Here is a 16,854-nt window from a genome sequence, read left to right on the forward strand (position 1 = left end):
CAGGTAACTGCGGGTAATGTTAGCCTTTTGGCTCAGTGGCAACAACTCCCCTAGGTTGGTGTCTTATATTAACAGGATTTAATAAAAAGAAATTTATATACTGCTCTTATTTATATTGCGAGATTAGAGTCTGTAAGAATTTATTAGATCTTTGATATTATTTTTATAATATTTATTTGATCAAAGAATTATATTGCAACTGTACTATAAGAAAAAGAAATTAGATCTCTAAAGATGAGAATAAATATAAATAGTATAAAGAGCTAAGAAAAAAAAATTATCTTGATAATATTTTCTGTATCTAGTCTGTTATAATATCTTTATCTTATTAGTATTATATTTCTGATATACTGGAATTCATCCCCCCCCTCCCTCCGGGAGGAAGATATTTTTACTTGAAAGAGAGTAATAAGCTGCCCAGATATTTGTGTCCTATATGTTAATTAAGTTATTTTCAGACTCTCGGTATATCAGCAGGTTGTAGTCTTCGCACATCACGGGCTCGGGGTACATGGAGGGTGCGGGGAGGGGGTTGCGGTTGCGGACGGGGATGGAGAGGGAGAGGGGGTGGGAGAAGAGGTATTGGTGGGCGACATGCTCACAAGGCACTTGTCTTCTAGCAAGGAGCGGCCGGTGGTATAGTCGAACACACCGAAGGTGGAAGCAAGGCTTGCCACGATGTCTGTTTGGATGCTGGTGCCGTTTGCGAACTGGATCTCGTACTGGGTCCATTCAGGCCACAGGGAGGGAGCAGCAAAGGCACCCCTCGCATCATTGCCGGTTACTTCGCGACCAGGACAGTAGAAGAGCTGGCGGTATCTGTATTTTGTCAGAATGGAGAAAAGTATACGATGTGTTGGTGGAAAGCGCTACCTTGCATCGGGATCTTGGAAGGACTGCGAGCTGGCAAACTCTTCAAGCACATCAACTGCCAGTCGATCGTTGATAGTGACCACGGCTGAGACATTGTCTACACCCTGACTCAGCAGCTGGGCATCGTTGCGACGACGTATATTTGCGGGACTTGAAGTCCGTCCTTCGAGACAGACACCAGGCTCAGGTCTATCGAAAAAAGGAAGAGGGATGTAGAGCAAAGCTGGGCACTCAGATGATTGTTGTTGGCAGATTTAAGCAGTGATGTGATGGCGATGTCAAACTTTGACTGTCATAGCTACTCTGTGCTGCCTGGGCCTGGGTTTGATCCAGACCACCGAGGATATCGGTAGCGGGAGACAGGTATTCCGATGGGGGGTCTAAGGTGAATGATCAGAGGATGGTATTTGGCTGGGGAGAGAGAATTTACTCTTCAAGACATCGAGAGTGGATTGCCACTCAACAAATTTGCGGAACTCGTCAACAAATTGAGTGCCCTTTCTGGCATCAAATGGTATGGATTGGAGGCAATCGGCAGCAAGCTTGCCGTCAACAGAAAATGGACCTGTGGCTGGAGGAGGTCAGGGTGGATGTTGGATCTCCAGCTCGGTGGGATGCATTCTGGGTCGCTATCTGCAGACAGGGCTCCTGATAGCCTGTGCTATTTAGGTCCCTCCATGGCATCATGAGTATCAAATAAAGTATCAGGGAAGTATTTCAGATCCATTAGGGATTCACTTCCAACGTACAGTACCAATCATGAGGTAATCACACATCTGTATAGTTGCCCATGGAGCCAATATAGGGAATCTAGCCTATTGGGAATTGATAAGGTCAGGCTTCCCCTGGTGCTGGTTAAATTGTCCTAGTTTAGTGGTGTGTATTTCTCTCAGGCCAGAGCCGCAATTGCATGATGATTTCGCGGATTGAGATGATGGATCTGGAGGAGGGCATTTTTCGACTGCGGAAGAACAAGAAGTGATTTTGAAAAATATAGATGCACTTCTATAAGACAAAGCCCATGCCACAGGAGTCTTTAATCACTGGCAAGAAAGGCTTTGATATATTTAATATTAGTTGTTTATTATTAATCTCCTCCTTGAGTTGATAGACTATATGTTATTGATATTAAACCAGATAATTTATTACTTTCTATCATGCTGATACAGGATTTAAACTCGGAACAGTGCGCCGAGTCTAAGACTAGAGCACAAATTTCGGAAATATCTTAAAGTGAATAATTATATCTATTTTAGTACCCCACCCATTCACTATATATTATATAATCTGGTGAATATAGACAGGGTCTTCTTATTTCTGATTCTTCTTCTTTCTATCATCTTTTTCTTTCTCCCCCACGCTCTTCTTTATCTCTGTCCTCTTCTCCCGCGCCTGTACCTGGTCACATCAACTACTCTTCCCTGCTTATATCTGGTCAAAACTACTATCTGTTCCAAACTCACTACTGCTTTCTTTCTATTTACCTCAAATCATCTCCAAGACAATGACTGCATCACACGAAATCCTATCACACGAGGGTCTCGAGTTTGTTAAAAAGGTACACACCTCCGCAGTCGCTGAGGTATTCCATGTAAAGTATCCTATACCATTAGATGAGGATGCTGAGTGGTGTCTGAAAGTGGTTTGTGAATACTACTATCCAAAAGATCTGTCAGATATGTACTGACTACTGACATGTGATTTTACACAACAAACAGTTCCACATGGGTGACCCCCAACTCTCTGTGAACAGTCGCGGCGTCAGCCGATACAAAAACGAGATCGAAGCATACCGCGCCTTCAAAATCGTGAACGTCAGTAACTGGGGTTGGATTGCCGAGTACCAAGGGCGATTTGAACATCTCGACCCCGACGCATATGGTGAACATCTCCTTACATTTAAAAATGACAAGGAGCAGCCCTGCGCCATCTTGATAGAATGGCTATATGCTGCAGAACCTCTCACAATAGATACCATGTTTGAGTCGATTCCCGATGAGGCATACAAAGGTCTGAAAGCTATTCATGCTGCAGGTGTTGTCCACACCAATCCCATTTCCCAGCATATAATGGTTATCAATGACGATGTGTTTTTCGTTGGCTTTGACGAAGCGCTTGTTTTCCCAATGGGTTTTCCGACCGAGTTGGATTTTTGCCAGAAGGTTGTTGCCGAGGATGTGAGGTTCCGAGCCTATACATCTAAGCTTCTTGAGGCGTGTGAGAGTGAAGGCTGGTTGTGAATAAATGTGGAGGCTGCATCTCTTCCTTTGAGCCCGGGGGTGCCTCCTTTCCTTTCCTTTCCTCCCCCCCCTTTCATTTACTTCCACTTGCTTTTGTAACTCTAAGGCATCCTGTAATTTAGTCGCCCTAATCAACACCTACCACTTTTACCATCCCCAGCTACCGTCTCAAGATTTTTACACCTTAGAATGGAAACCTGGATCTGTCCTTCCCCAGCGGATCCGCTTTTACCCGTTATCTCCGGTGTCCTGTCGGGATTGTTTGGACACTATCTCTTATCGCCGCCCCTGGGGTGGTATATAACGGTGTGGTTAGACCTTCAACCCTATCTTGACATTCAGTGCAACAAGAGCCAACATTTCCTGTACTATGGCTTCTACAATCATCCTTATAACTGGTAACCCCCCCCCCCCCCTTGAAATTCCGTAAACTTCATGAAAATGTGCAAGCACTAACAAAGCCCCAGGCGCCAACTCCGGCATCGGCCTCGCGATAACCAAAGTGCTCGTGCGCTCATCCACAACAACGCACGTCATCCTCGCCAGCCGAAGCGACGAAAAAGCCCAGCAGGCCGTCTCAGAAATCTCCGCCGAAGGACCCTACGATGGAACCCTTTCCACCGTGACCATAGACGTAACAGACCCACAATCCATCACCGCCGCCGCCACCCACATCGAAGTCACATACGGTCATCTCGACGTGCTAATCAACAACGCCGGCGTCAGCGGCATGGGCATCTCCGACACCCAATCCCGGTTCCAAGCGTGTCTCGAAACCAATGTCACCGGGCCCGCCCTCGTCTCTGAAGCCTTTCGCCCGCTACTGCTGAAATCGTCCAACCCGTACTCCATCTTCATCGGGAGCGGGGATAAGACGCTCACACGGAACGCGATGACGCAGAAGGTCCCGCACGCGGCGCATTTCAAGTCCGGGGACGCGTATCAGATCAGTAAGACGGCGTTGAATATGTTGGCCATTATGGAGGCGAGGGATTATGGGGAGCTGGGGTTAAAGGTCTTTGTTTTGGCGCCTGGATTTATGAGGAGTAAGTTGAGGGGGGAGAGTGAGGAGGCGATGGGCGGGTGGGGGAGAGCCGGGGATCCGGTGGTTGTTGGGGAGATGGTGTTGGGGATTTTGAGGGGGAGAGGGATGGGGATGTGGGTTGTTTTGTGCATAGAGGGGGTGTTTATGAGTGGTGAGGATATATATCCATATTACATCAAGTTCCGTTGTAGATAGCTGGTTCGAATCCGCGCGTTATTATTCTGTCGGTTTATACCCGTCGATATCAATCTATTTCTTTATCCAGAAACCGGTGCTTGTTTGCTCATAATGTTGGTATTTCTCTCAACTCCAATTGGAAACAAACAGACGAAACAAAAAGAAATCATCATCATCGTCATTGTTACTGAAACCCCTTCCCTTGAGAAAAACTCGCTGTATGCATCGCCATGTATATCATATCAATCCTTCCAGGCTCTCCTCACTCATTTCTCCCTAATCGATCGATCGATCGATTGTCCGTCCATCTCGGGCTCTCTATTTCTTCGCGACCTCGACAAAGTTCGGGAAGCAGTCCTGCAGGGTCTTGCTGTGCTTATTCGAGGCGTGCTCCGTGAGGGCCGGCGCGCGGGCGGTCTTGAGGAAAGTCGATCTGCAGATGACGCACATGATGTCCTTGGCAGTTTCGTTCTAGGAGGGAGTGTGTAAGTACTGGCCATATCATCATTATTTCCCATCCTCATCCTTATCTTCATCATCGGAGGGTCCCTTCTCTTCCTCCCCTTCGCCAGATCCACACCACGAGTATCCAAGTAGGCTGGTTGGCCGCCTTCTCTCCCTCCCCTCAACACACGGATAGTGTAATACATACAGTCTTCAACTGCGACTTGCCGCCCGACTTAGCAGCATCCTTGGCGTTGCGCTCGCGCTTAGTAGCGGCCTTGGCTCCCTGTAATCCCCGTATGTGTTTAGTTCATGTTCGTGTAAATCCCAGCATAGATTGCAAGATTGGGTAGCAATCAAGAATGAGAATGATATTGAGAGAGCTAGTCCGTCTCACCCGCACTGCATCGCATCGAGTAAGACGGATTTCGCTGTTAAATCAGTAAATGGCTTACGTTTCCCATGGTGAGTGAGTGAGTGAGGTTGCTTGAAGTGGTGGTTGTGTTGGTTTGCAGAGTCGAGTCAGAGCAGAGTCAGTCAAATCTGTCAGAGCGAATGTTGTGGTGATGCGGGGAAATTTTCAGGGGGAAAAGATCGGGCTTATAACGAGTGGTTTTTTTTTTTTTTTTTTTTTTTTCGTTGTTTGTCCCTCACTAGGCTGCGGAGGGGTTAGCGGGGCTGGTCTGGACCGGTCGTATCAGCGGGTGGCGATAAGGAAGGACTAAAGATCGGAGGGCCGAGGCTGGGGTGTCTATTTGTGGTGTTTGTGCGGTTTGGTCTGTTTATGCTGTTGGCGTTGTTTGCATGAAGATTACTCGATTTGGAGAGCCCTAAGTGGCTGTGCTTTGTATAGGTTTTGACTCGGACTTGTAGCGCTGCCCAGTGTTGAGATAACTTGAATCTCTGTTGATGGTGGTTGGTACAAATGTGAGTTCTGGGTCGATCTTTAGTAATCTTGAAAACAACGAATTTATTGGAAGTGTCAAAGTTATTGATCAAAATTGTCAGCCAGAGATATACATCTTGAACAACCGATGTCACGCAGAAAGCATACTATACAGCCCCATCCATTGGAATTCCCTGTCGTTACACATGAAAAAAATTGGTGTTCGGGCCCCCTCGATGTTATATACTTCATTTCATCAAGGGCCCTAGCTGATCTCATCTACCAAGTCGTGGGTATTGAACTTGACCAGACTAGTGCTTTGGTTGGAAGAGAGATGTATGAGGCTGCATGCACTCCGACCGGAAGTTACAATGTTGGGTATTCTTGAAGGCTGGGCGAGCCATTGTCACTAACTGGAAGCTGAAGAAAATACACGGGTCTACTCTGAGCCGTTCGATACCGCTGAGTTGACAACCAATAACCCCAAAGTAGAAAGAGCGCTGATGGCCGCCAGCCACTTTGTCATACCCGCTTCGGGCCTCAGGCGTGCGTCTTCAAAGAAGTATAAACCCCCCCCCTCCTCCCTCACAACTCCCCGCTATGTCTCTCGCCTCCGGTAGTGGCCACTGGCCGCTCCCATCCTGTGCCCGCATCTCCTCCCTACAAGGGCCCGATCGCGGTCGCAGGCATTCCTCCAAAAATCAACCATTCCTTGCATTCTCTCGTCATCAGGCATTGTAGAATGCATGAGCTGTCGGATCCAACGACGGAGTCAGTGTATACCTCTCCAAAGGAGTCATCAACTCGAGGCCTGTGTGAATGGATCATTTGTCTCAAAGACCGCAACAGCGAGGGCGAGGATGAGTTGAGGATGAGGTGTCCCGCCCCGGCGAGCACATCCGCCTTGCTATCCAGTACCCATCCAGAGAACGGCATCTCGGAGCGGGCGATTTGCCCGCAAGGATCGTCGGAATCGACCCCACATCCAGGAGCAGCGATGCAAACTAGTAGTTTTAGAACTAAGAACTGAGAGCACTACTGTACAAAGTTGTTTCTGCTTTCTATCTATTGTATTATCGTGGGTACTACTGGTTCTCATCTTAGGCAGCAACCGCTTCGATAATACTGTCCTGCAAGCTCTCACTATAAGTATGCACCTTGCTGATCTTCAGCCCTGCACTCTTGACCAACTGATCCCACTGTTCCTGAGTGCGTTCTCGCTTCCCCAGGACCACCATCATCAGCATATCCAGTTGCGCCTGCTGCCAGTGAACGCCGATATCGGGGAGGACAATGTCATCGATCAGGATGTAAGAGTCCGGTGCCATGGCGTCGATGATGTTCTTCAAGATCTCCCGACATTCGTGGTCGGGCCAGGCACGAAGAATATTCCGCAAGTAGTAGAACTTCGCTCCTGTGTGGGTGGAAGTAATGAATACCACCCTTGGGAAGAAATAAACAACCAACTTCACAAGTTCCAAATAAAAAGGGTATCTAGATAATTATAAACTCAACCTCATACAAAATCTACTCACAATTCTCCACATGAAGATAAATACCCTGCGCGCCCGACCCCTTATGCACAGCACGCTCATCACTAATCCTCGCGACCGTCGTCCTGACCGCAGCGCACAGCCTCAGCGGCCCACTAACCGCAATCGCAGTCTCTCCCTCTGCAGCACACAAACCCGGCCACAACAAACTATCGATAACTGGCCGCTCAAACCAAACCCCGTTCCACGGCGGCATCGTCAGGTCTTTTTCTGACATTGATTCTGTCCCAGGGGTGCTGTAAACCGGTGTGATTTTGTCTACTTCGTCATCCACTTTGTTTGTGACGCAGCAGCGACAGCCATCTGGGCATTTGCATCCGGGGGGCGTGTTGCCATCACTCTCTGTCTTGTTCTTGTTGTTGCTATCGCAGGTGAGGAATGCGTGCGTGGAACAGGTTATCCCGGCGCGCGCGAGATCGGATAATGCGTCTGTGAGGTCCTGGTCGATCCAGGGGAGAGATGTGCGGTCCTTGATTATCCAGGTGAAGTGGATGGTTCGTAGCGGGAGTTTTCGGGTGGTGGAGCGCATTGCGATGTCGAGGAGGATCGATAGGGTGTATGTTATTCCTGTGCCGCCGGCAAGGAGAAAGAGGGTGTCGTAGCAGGCGAGGTCTGTCTGTGATGCGGGGGGGTAGGGGCCCTCGATGAGAGCGAGGTATGATTTCTGGGGGTGGGGAGATTCGGGGTCGGGCTTTTGGGTTGTTGTGTTGGGGGTAGTGGTGACTGTGGCTGCGGCTGCGCGGGCGAGGCGGTGGGTGAAGCCGCGGCAGGTCTTAAGGATGAGGAGGAGCTCTCCGCCGTGGGATTTGGGGGTGGAGATGATGGTGGCGGGGTGGGATTGGGCGAGACCGAATTTGGGGATGGAGATGAGGACGTGCGAGCCTGGTGTCCAGTGGCGGAGACGGGGGTTGGTGAGGTGAATTTTAGTGGCGCGGGGGCCGAGGGATTCGAGGGTTGCACGGCCGGGGGAGATGTTGGTGACGATGTAGCGGGCGGTGCGGACCAGTCGTTCTAGGAGATAGAATGCGATGGCGATGTAGACGTAAACGCGGGAGTAGAGGGCCGTGGAGGGGAGGTGCATCATGATGGCGATGATGAGACCGAAGTAGGTGAGGATATGCTGGGCGACGAAGAGGTTGTAGGCGTAAAAGCGGATCGGGGCGAGGGTGGTCAGGTTCATCCAGAGGAGGATGGCGTAGGCGGCTATGCCGGTCGGGGGACACGAGTCGGTGGTCCATTCCATCTGCATCAGACCGTATTCGTTCCAACCGTAGCTTTCGAAGCCGAAGTGGAAGGTTGAGAGGAGGAGAAGCCCGCGCGCGACCCAGCGATGCAGGAGGTTGAGTCGTTGGTATGATGTGCCAGAGAGGACGCCGATCAGGCTGTTTTTGCCCGCCAGGAGCACGATCAGTGGGATCTGAGCCACTGCGAGCCACGCTGCTTGCACGCTGAGGGCTTGGTAATGCTGGGCTCCGGGGATGTTGTTGTCGACGAACTCGAGGATGAGAATGAAGGCTAGATATGCGGCGACCAGGATGATAGATCCGAAGCTGGGGATCCGGGCCCAGGCGGTCCGGGTGGGTGTGAGTTGGATGTAGGACACTTCGCGTACCATGGCCGTGGCGGTTGCGATGTATTGCATTGCCCACATCGATGGTCGAGCTGGCTGTTCTTGCCCTTTCTCGCTAGCACGGAGTCTGGACACCTTGTTGTTAGTATGCTTTCTCCGGCATCTTTTGACAAAGGACATACCGGAATCGTTCCGTGGCCTGGTGGATGATGTTGCATAATGTGGCCATGCCGACGACCGCTGCGATTCCATACCAAAAGCGTCTGGCGGCTTGATTGCCGGTGATCTGCAGCGTGGTGTCATCGAGGATGTCCTGCAGAAAGTCGAAGGCCTGGGTATAGTTGGAGAAGTCAACGCCGACATCGGTCAAGGGGCCCGACGAGGGCATGGACCCGCTGTCCATATCCATCTTCTGGAACCGCCGCTGTCACTCACTGCCAGATGAACAAGCATCGCCAATGCTTGGCCGGCCCAGAGGGAGACGCCTGATATTTGAAGGAGCCCAACGGACTGCCTGCTTGGTAATAATCCGCTCACGGATGGTGGATGGGGATCGCATGTACCGTTGTATCCCAAGTGTGTGGCCGGCAATGCGTGCTGTTCGTTGGCCATGTGGCGTCGGGTGGAGCCGCCTTAGGTAAGAATATGCTCAATTTGACTCTGCGGAATGTCGATGATGTCTTGCGAATGGAGGCATCATCGTCGGATCTATGACAGATGACTCTGGTGTTGGTCTGCGTACTGTATGCTGAACGGAGTGTCGTATCTGGATTAAATTATACTTCTATGTTGTTTGACAAGTTTTAACGCACATTTTGAAATATATCCACTCAGATTGTGGTGTAGAACGACTTTTGCCAGTATCCTTTCTAATGATGTTGAGATTATATTATGAATATGGATCAGATGTCTTCTGTGGATGAATGATAATACAGCAGAAAGAATATCAGGTAATATAAAGTATAGAAAGAAAAAGGGTGAATGCGCCCCCTTACAGAGCCGTTAGGGCTAGGTGAGATAAATTACATCATTCACCTGCTTTGGGTAATTCTACCGTAACTCGACACCCCCAGAAAGAGAAACCCTCATATTATTCTTCTGTCTTTTCTTTCCACACCCCCGGCAGACACAACTTTAATCTTCGTACACTATTCATCATTTCCAATCCTCCAGAGCCACTATAGTAGAAAATCGTGTCCAGAATCTCCCCACAAGTTAGCAAGTCAGCAACCCACCAGATAACCCGACGTGGAAAACGCAAGGTTCAAGGCACACTCGCTTCCCCAGGATTAACACATAAGCCTTAAAGGCTACCGAGGTCTTATTTCACCTTTGGCCAATACAAACTCGCTGATATGAAAATGAATCCTCGTGGTCCTAGAGCGACAGCAATGAGAAAGCCTGACAATCTATTAAGCCTGTTCAAAGATTTATTTATACAAATATGTACCGAAATGTCAACAAAAAATCCGAGCAGACGCCCGCAAAAAAAAAAAAAAAAAAGACAACAGCGAAAGCAATGACATATCATTCCCTGCCTGGAAATGCATTTGATGCGAACCCCTCGCAGAAAAAAATGACATCCCAACCTCGAATTCTTGAACCACACGCGACCATTATTTCCAATGGCAAAAACTCCTCACAAAGATGTATCGGACCCGCTCTTATAGTCCTCCAAGCACTCGTCCTCCTGGTGGATTCTGTCGGCGACTTTTATTGATTTTGATTTTTAGATTGAGATTTGGATTTGGATCCGTCAGGATCATGGACATGATCTTGCGGATGAGGATCCTGGCCCTTGATCGCGATGAATTGGACCTGTGATTCCCCGCGTTAGTGCGTTCCAGTAAATTTGGGATCCGTCATGTCAAGGGGCCGACGCACCGAGTATTCTTGAAATTCGTCGTTCTTTTGGAGGTTGACGCAATGCCCCGGCTGCAGAGCGTACCCATTTCCCTGGCATTTATCCTTGTCGTCACTGCTCGTCTCCTTGTGCTTGCCGAAAGCAGTCAAGACAAAATCACCGGGATCAGCCCTAATTGATTTCCACTTGTTCGTTCCCAAGGATGCGCAGGCTGTTTTTTGCGTGCCTGTGGTGGTGCCTGCTTCTGAGCCCAGGCAGTTAATTTCATTATAGCCTGTGATTGTGTAGGCCTGGACGGAGGCAGCGAGAGCCAATGCGACGAGGAGGGATTGAAGCCGCATGTTGCAAAGGTGAGAGGCAAAGGATTAATTGCAGCGTTTTGAGTGTGAAAACAAGATGATAAACTCGGTCGGCGGTGGTGAGAAGGCAATTAGAGAAAAAGAAAAGAGCTGGGGGAAGTTGGGTAGGTAGGTTCGGGCTTCAGGGGAAGGAGGACAAAGAACTCAGCCGCTTATGATGAGGCCAAGCAACATCTGTAGTTTGTGTCACCTGCCAAGGCCGTCAGTAAAGATGGCGACAAAATGTCATACTGGTGTTTCAAGGGCTCAGGTGCAAGAGGTGTAAGGCTGCATGCAAGGGACGCGCAATATTCCAACAGGGGATAGTATGACAGTACGTTATTTTTGGGGACCTGGGAGTATAGTTCTTGGCGCTAATGTCCATTGCTCGTAGGCCTACCTGCTCCGGCTTATTTGCTCCGGACTTTCTTGTCTTCCACCCCAACTTAGTGAACAGCCAAGCATACTTGCTTGCGTTTGGCGACGTAGCGGATTGCCAGCGGACTTGTCAATCACAACTATCTTGCTATCATCCACCCATTGCCGCTGAACACGTATGCCACGCCCCTCGTGCCATGAGTCGAGCTTCCTCAGGAACTGCACGCACAATTTCCAATGCAGCTGCTATGCCTTGATATTCTTGTGTCACAAGATGTAAAATGGGTCCCAAGGTGTATGTATGATGGATGAAGATAAGCAGATTGACCCAGTTGACGGGGTCAATGCTAAGCCGACGATGAGAGAAAATTCGTCTATAAGAACAGCGTCGACAGGGCTAGTTCATCTAAATCAACAACTCAGCTCATCTCCATCAAGATCAGCATCAAGATCAAGTCAACCTCGATTGTATTCGTTTTAAGAATCTTCGTTGCCAAAATGAGATTTACCCCCTTCGTCTTTGCTCTATTGGCGGGTCTTGCAGTTTCTGCGCCCACCGAATCCAAGCAGAAATTGCAGAAGCGCACAGATTATGGGGTATATTTCATGCTCTATCTCTCTTGATTCTATCACAGCCCCATAAGAGGCGTTGCTCCGCAGAGGACACCAGCTGAAGCAGAATATATTCGAACAGCACGTATGCTGATTGCTCTTGCTTATTCACAGGTGTGCAATGGAACCAGTTGCAAGATAGGAATCTTTAACCAGTATGGAGCCATTTGGACTCTGGACACAGATATGTGCTAACACATGAATTTATCTAGTGCTTGTGATTTCGGAAGTGTATGGATCTCTAAATTCCAGGAGAAGCCTTGCTAACAGTTTCGTCTCTCATAGTGCACTGTACAGAGTGGAGGCGGTGATGGAAAAGGGTGTCAAGGAGAAAATGATGGGATTCATTGCCCTGGTCGCAGGTGATATATGGAGAGGGATGTAGTAATGCCTTTCTGGTTCATGGCGGAGATAATGAAACGAGTGGATCTGGGAAATTTGGAGATATCTTTCCCAGTCTTAGTCGAGTTCTCTGCTATGTCAAAGTGCAGATTGAACGATAATTGATATCTTATCATCGATTTCTCTCTTCCCACTCTCTAAGGTCATTTGCTGCTCCCTACGCTCGAGATCAGATAAAAACGTTAAATGAAACCCTTCAGTTGCGGAGAGCAATTCCTTTTTTTTGGTTCCCTGCAGCGTTAATCAATACTTTTACCCAAAGGCTAACGGACTTGATCTCGGTGTCTCCTTCGACTTTCCAACGCGACCAGAGACAACTGGCAAGTCTCCATGACTCAATAGTAAGATAGCTCAGGAATCTATTCTTCATGTCTCTATTATCTGCCTCGAAAGAGCCATGCAATTATTATTATTATTATGCCTCTCATACAATGTAATTATGCATACCGAAATCTATCCCATGAACCCCACCTGGAAAGCACATCTACCCACTACCCACCACCAACCATCACCCCCTACCAAGCTAATCTCCAATCACGAAATCCCCAACTGCTCAATCGTCGCAACCACATTCTTATACTCGGCCTCCAAATCGCTCAGCTTCCTCAACTCAACCGCCTTAACATTCGCATCCACTCTTTCCGCCCACCCCTCCCCATCAATGGTCCGGCGCTGTCGCGACAAGGCCTCACTAATTTTCTCTAGCTGCTTCTTGGCTTTATCCACAGCTTCGCTGGTATCAATTCGGCCGTTGATCTCCAAGAATACCGACGTAGATGCAGAGCTCACGTGGACGGCACATCCAGCTGGAGGGTTGTCTGTGGGTTCGAGGACGTGCAGGGAGCCTAGGGCTTTCCCGGAGAGGGATTTTATGCTACCGGACTCTTGTTGGATGAGAGTGTATGCTTGACTGTCGTCTGCATGGATGTAGACTGTAATTATTTTTTTCAGTGTATGTATAAACAGTCTTGATGGTATGGGCTTACCTTTAGCATCATCCTGCACGCCATACCCCGCCATCAGCGACCGGATGCCCTTGACACATTTAGTCACGGTCTCATACTCCGCTTCGGCAGCATCATCGATCAAAGCTTCAGAATATTCTGGATACGGCGCTATGACGATCGACGGCGTGGAATCATCCGGTCGTCGAGGCAAGCGCTGCCACAATTCCTCGGAGATGAATGGAGTAAAAGGGTGAGCCATTCTGAGTCCGCCATCTAAGGCATTATATAGGGTATTCCGCACGGATGCCCTCTCTTTGTCTGATCCATTCTGGATGAAGAATTTAGAGTGCTCCTACGCTATCAGTTAGTCATGGGATATCTTCCGGACAAGGGCAAAAGCTCACAATAAAAACTTGACACAGATGATCCCACCAATATTGGTAAACAATCTGAGCAGCGCGAGAGAATTCCTTCTCGCTCAGAGCGTGATTGACATTTTGTGTTGCGGTATTGAGTTTATGCAGCATCCATCGCTCGGCCAGAGATTCATCGCCCGTTCTGGTTAGAGCTCGGGATGGGGTGAATTCGTCTCCAATGTTCTTGACAACGAATTTGGCGGCCTGGTAGATCTTGTTGCAGAATCTGCGGTACCCGGATATAACTTTCACGTCGAAGGATATGTCAGAGGGGCCTATTCTCGCGAGTGGTGAGTCAGTGGGAAGTTGAACGGTATCGGGCTGGTTTTTGGATGCTTACTTACCTCCGGTGGTGTACTGGATGAGCGAGAATCGCAAGGCATCCGCTCCACATTCTGGAATGCCTTCTGCGAACGCGGACTTTTGATACTTCGTGGCCACCTTTAGCTCCCGGGGATCTAAATTGCCCAAGAGAAGTTTGTCGTGCAGTTGTTGCAGTTCGATCCCCTCCATCACATCAACGGGATCGATGACATTCCCCAAGGATTTGGACATCTTCCGGCCTTCCGAGTCGCGGATCAGTGAGTGGCAATAGACCTCCTTGAAAGGCACTTTGCCCGTCAGTTTCAAACTTAGCATGATCATCCGCGCAACCCAGAAGAACAAAATATCCCACCCCGTCTCCAGCAAGGACGTTGGGAAGAGATGTTCCAGGTCGTGAGTCTGCCGTGGCCAGCCAAGAGTGGAAAATGGCCAAAGACCTGCGGAGAACCACGTATCTAAAACATCTGGATCCCTTCGGAGGGTGAATGCTTGACCAGGGTACTTGGATTCGGCCTTTTTGCGGGCCTCTTCTTCTGTCCGACCCGCAACCCACAGCGTATTTTCAGTTTCGTCGCTTGACCGACCCTCCAGATCAACGAGGTACGCAGGTATCTGGTGTCCCCACCAGAGCTGGCGCGAGAGACACCAGTCATTGATGTTCTCCAGCCAGCGAAAGTAATTTATGCGCGCGACATCCGGCTGGATCTTGATCTCACCGTCCCGAACCACTCGCATGGCTTCGTCCGCCAGTTCGCGGGTACGCATCCACCACTGCGGCTTCATCAGAGGTTCTATGACATCTTTTGATTTGACGCACAGTGGCACTTTCATGGGATTGCTCTCTTTCTTGACGAAGAGACCCAACTCCTTCAAATCCTCGACCACGGCATACCGAACGTCGAACCGTCTTTGGCCCGCATACTTCCCCCCGTTAGCATTCAGGGTCCCATCATCGTTCAAAATGCTGATAAAGGGGAGGTTATGCCGCTTCCCAATCTCATAATCATTGGCATCATGCGCCGGTGTGATTTTCACCGCTCCCGTCCCATACCCCGGATCCACATAGTCATCCGCAATGATGGTGAGCAGATGACCAACGAAGGGGTGTTGAATCTTCCGACCAATGAGATGTTTATACCGCGCATCGTCCGGATGTACAGCAACCGCGGTATCTCCCATTATAGTTTCCGGGCGTGTGGTAGCAATCTCAATTGTCTCCTCGGATCCTTGGACCTGGTACCGGAAATAAACCAGGACTCCGAATTCCACGGGTCGTTCGTACCCCGGGACATCGAGCAATGTCCGTCCTTTCAGCTCTTTGGTGTCCACCTCCAGATTTGAGATGGCGGTGTTGAAGTGCACGCACCAGTTCACTAACCGACTCGATCGGTAGATGTATCCTTCTTCGTGGAACCGGACGAAACACTCTGCCACCGCGGTGGAGAGGTTCTCATCCATGGTGAACGCTTCGCGGGTCCAGTCGAATGAGCCTCCTAGTCTTTTGAGCACGTTGGTAATCTTCGAATGGTATCTGTAAGGGAAATCAAGCGGTCAGTATGATAGCTTTTTGGAACACGGTAGCCACTAATAGTGATCGGGATAAAACCAACTCTTCTTTCCACTCCAACGCCCTATGAAGAAACTGTTCTCGTCCAAGATCATGTCTTGTCTTCTTCTCCCTCCTCCACAGCATATTCTCAATCACACTCTGGGTGGATATACTGGCATGATCACATCCCGGAAGATAGAGCGTAGTAAACCCCCTCATCCGATGCCATCGAACCAAGCAATCCTGCAACGCCGTACCCAGCGCATGTCCACAGTGTAGCGCGCCTGTCACATTGGGAGGCGGAATCGGGATGACATACGTGCCGGCAGGCTTTGGCTTTTGGTCGACGCCGTCGAACTGGGGCTGGAAAAATCCCTCCGCCTCCCACCAGTCATTCCAGGCCGATTCGACCACTTTTGGGATATATGCATCGTTGAAGGGGTTGTCAAAGGGCTTGAGGACTATAATTCCCGATCGTGAGTAACTTTGTAAACCCAAAATCCCAGGAATTGTATAGTGGGCTTCTTACTCTTCTTCTCTCTTTTGGGAGTTTCCTCCACATATTCCGGCAGTGGCCCGTTCAGCGCGGCCCTGGACCAGTGTTGACGCTTGGTCGACGGGGGTTTGGGAACGACTACTTGTTTCTTTCTTGCTTCTTTCTCGGCAAGTCGCTTCGCCTTTTCGGCCTTCTGGCGCTCCTTTTCCGCTGTTTGTTGGTGGGTTAATTGTGAGGGTGTCTTGCGTTGAGGTATCTCGATCAGACTTACCCTCTCGTTTTGCCTTGACGGCGGATTTGCTGTCGCTGTTAGGGCTCGCGCCCGCCCCGGGACTTAGTGTGTTGGCTGGGGACATCTTTCGACGAGCAACTCTTCCGGTCGATAGACGAACAGTGCGCAATGAATGGATCACGTTGTATGAGGAATATCAGAAACTCTTTTACTAAATAAGTTGTGATGACAGGGGTTAAGTGCAGTCATAGGGATGATATAGTGACATTGCTCGGGCGATGAGTCACAGGGAGGCAGGGAGGGTAATCCGTTAGGGCACGGAATACTGCAGATAGGGCTGATAGATAGATCGATCCTGCCGAGTCCGGAGATCCTCGGGCGGGATTTCTAGATATTCAAGGCCATTATTTAATGCAATGGACTATCTCTATGGCGTGCGAAAGGCGCTTCGGTCGCTTCGATCGGTGTTATAAGTCAATTTTCCGAGGCAAGAGCCAGCCCGTATGTC

At 49.4% G+C, this 16,854-nt stretch overlaps 6 protein-coding genes across 6 annotated transcripts; 1 reads left to right on the plus strand and 5 right to left on the minus strand.

Annotated features, from left to right (window-relative positions):
• Positions 1–494: 494 nt before the first annotated feature.
• Positions 495–1,557, minus strand: BO70DRAFT_393050 (peptidase S41 family protein; the record flags this gene model as incomplete). Its single annotated transcript, XM_025546325.1, has 5 exons — positions 495–819; positions 874–1,096; positions 1,158–1,253; positions 1,304–1,444; positions 1,515–1,557. The coding sequence occupies 5 exons, from the start codon at positions 1,555–1,557 to the stop codon at positions 495–497; spliced, it is 828 nt and encodes a 275-aa protein (XP_025402679.1).
• A 1,910-nt stretch (positions 1,558–3,467) lies between these two features.
• BO70DRAFT_377105 (NAD(P)-binding protein) lies at positions 3,468–4,349 on the plus strand (the record flags this gene model as incomplete). The annotated part of the gene is made up of 3 exons (XM_025545170.1): positions 3,468–3,511; positions 3,581–4,159; positions 4,339–4,349. The coding sequence occupies exons 1-3, from the start codon at positions 3,484–3,486 to the stop codon at positions 4,347–4,349; spliced, it is 618 nt and encodes a 205-aa protein (XP_025402680.1). The 5' UTR covers positions 3,468–3,483.
• A 17-nt stretch (positions 4,350–4,366) lies between these two features.
• On the minus strand, positions 4,367–5,377 carry BO70DRAFT_426288 (uncharacterized protein). The gene is made up of 3 exons (XM_025547765.1): positions 5,235–5,377; positions 4,988–5,065; positions 4,367–4,806 (listed from the first exon to the last, which is right to left on the minus strand). Exons 1-3 carry the CDS (start codon positions 5,241–5,243, stop codon positions 4,654–4,656), a joined length of 240 nt encoding a protein of 79 aa, XP_025402681.1. The 5' UTR covers positions 5,244–5,377; the 3' UTR covers positions 4,367–4,653.
• Positions 5,378–7,192: 1,815 nt separating this feature from the next.
• Positions 7,193–9,191, minus strand: BO70DRAFT_384879 (ferric reductase family protein; the record flags this gene model as incomplete). Its single annotated transcript, XM_025545689.1, has 2 exons — positions 7,193–8,915; positions 8,971–9,191. 2 exons carry the CDS (start codon positions 9,189–9,191, stop codon positions 7,193–7,195), a joined length of 1,944 nt encoding a protein of 647 aa, XP_025402682.1.
• A 1,236-nt stretch (positions 9,192–10,427) lies between these two features.
• BO70DRAFT_393054 (uncharacterized protein) lies at positions 10,428–10,993 on the minus strand (the record flags this gene model as incomplete). Its single annotated transcript, XM_025546326.1, has 3 exons — positions 10,428–10,478; positions 10,559–10,606; positions 10,673–10,993. The coding sequence occupies 3 exons, from the start codon at positions 10,991–10,993 to the stop codon at positions 10,428–10,430; spliced, it is 420 nt and encodes a 139-aa protein (XP_025402683.1).
• A 1,917-nt stretch (positions 10,994–12,910) lies between these two features.
• BO70DRAFT_426289 (valyl-tRNA synthetase) lies at positions 12,911–16,473 on the minus strand (the record flags this gene model as incomplete). Its single annotated transcript, XM_025547766.1, has 7 exons — positions 12,911–13,314; positions 13,369–13,681; positions 13,734–14,020; positions 14,090–15,600; positions 15,680–16,079; positions 16,148–16,324; positions 16,386–16,473. The coding sequence occupies 7 exons, from the start codon at positions 16,468–16,470 to the stop codon at positions 12,917–12,919; spliced, it is 3,171 nt and encodes a 1,056-aa protein (XP_025402684.1). The 3' UTR covers positions 12,911–12,916.
• Between the last annotated feature and the right edge of the window lie 381 nt (positions 16,474–16,854).

Source organism: Aspergillus heteromorphus (genome assembly GCF_003184545.1).
Source record: "Aspergillus heteromorphus CBS 117.55 chromosome Unknown BO70scaffold_3, whole genome shotgun sequence".
Taxonomy (NCBI): domain Eukaryota; kingdom Fungi; phylum Ascomycota; class Eurotiomycetes; order Eurotiales; family Aspergillaceae; genus Aspergillus; species Aspergillus heteromorphus.

Excerpts from the sequence above, each read along its gene's own strand:
- BO70DRAFT_426288 (XM_025547765.1), bottom strand. Across the intron at positions 4,807-4,987 it reads GCAAGTCGCAGTTGAAGACT|AACGAAACTGCCAAGGACAT; the intron begins GTATGTATTACA and ends ACTCCCTCCTAG.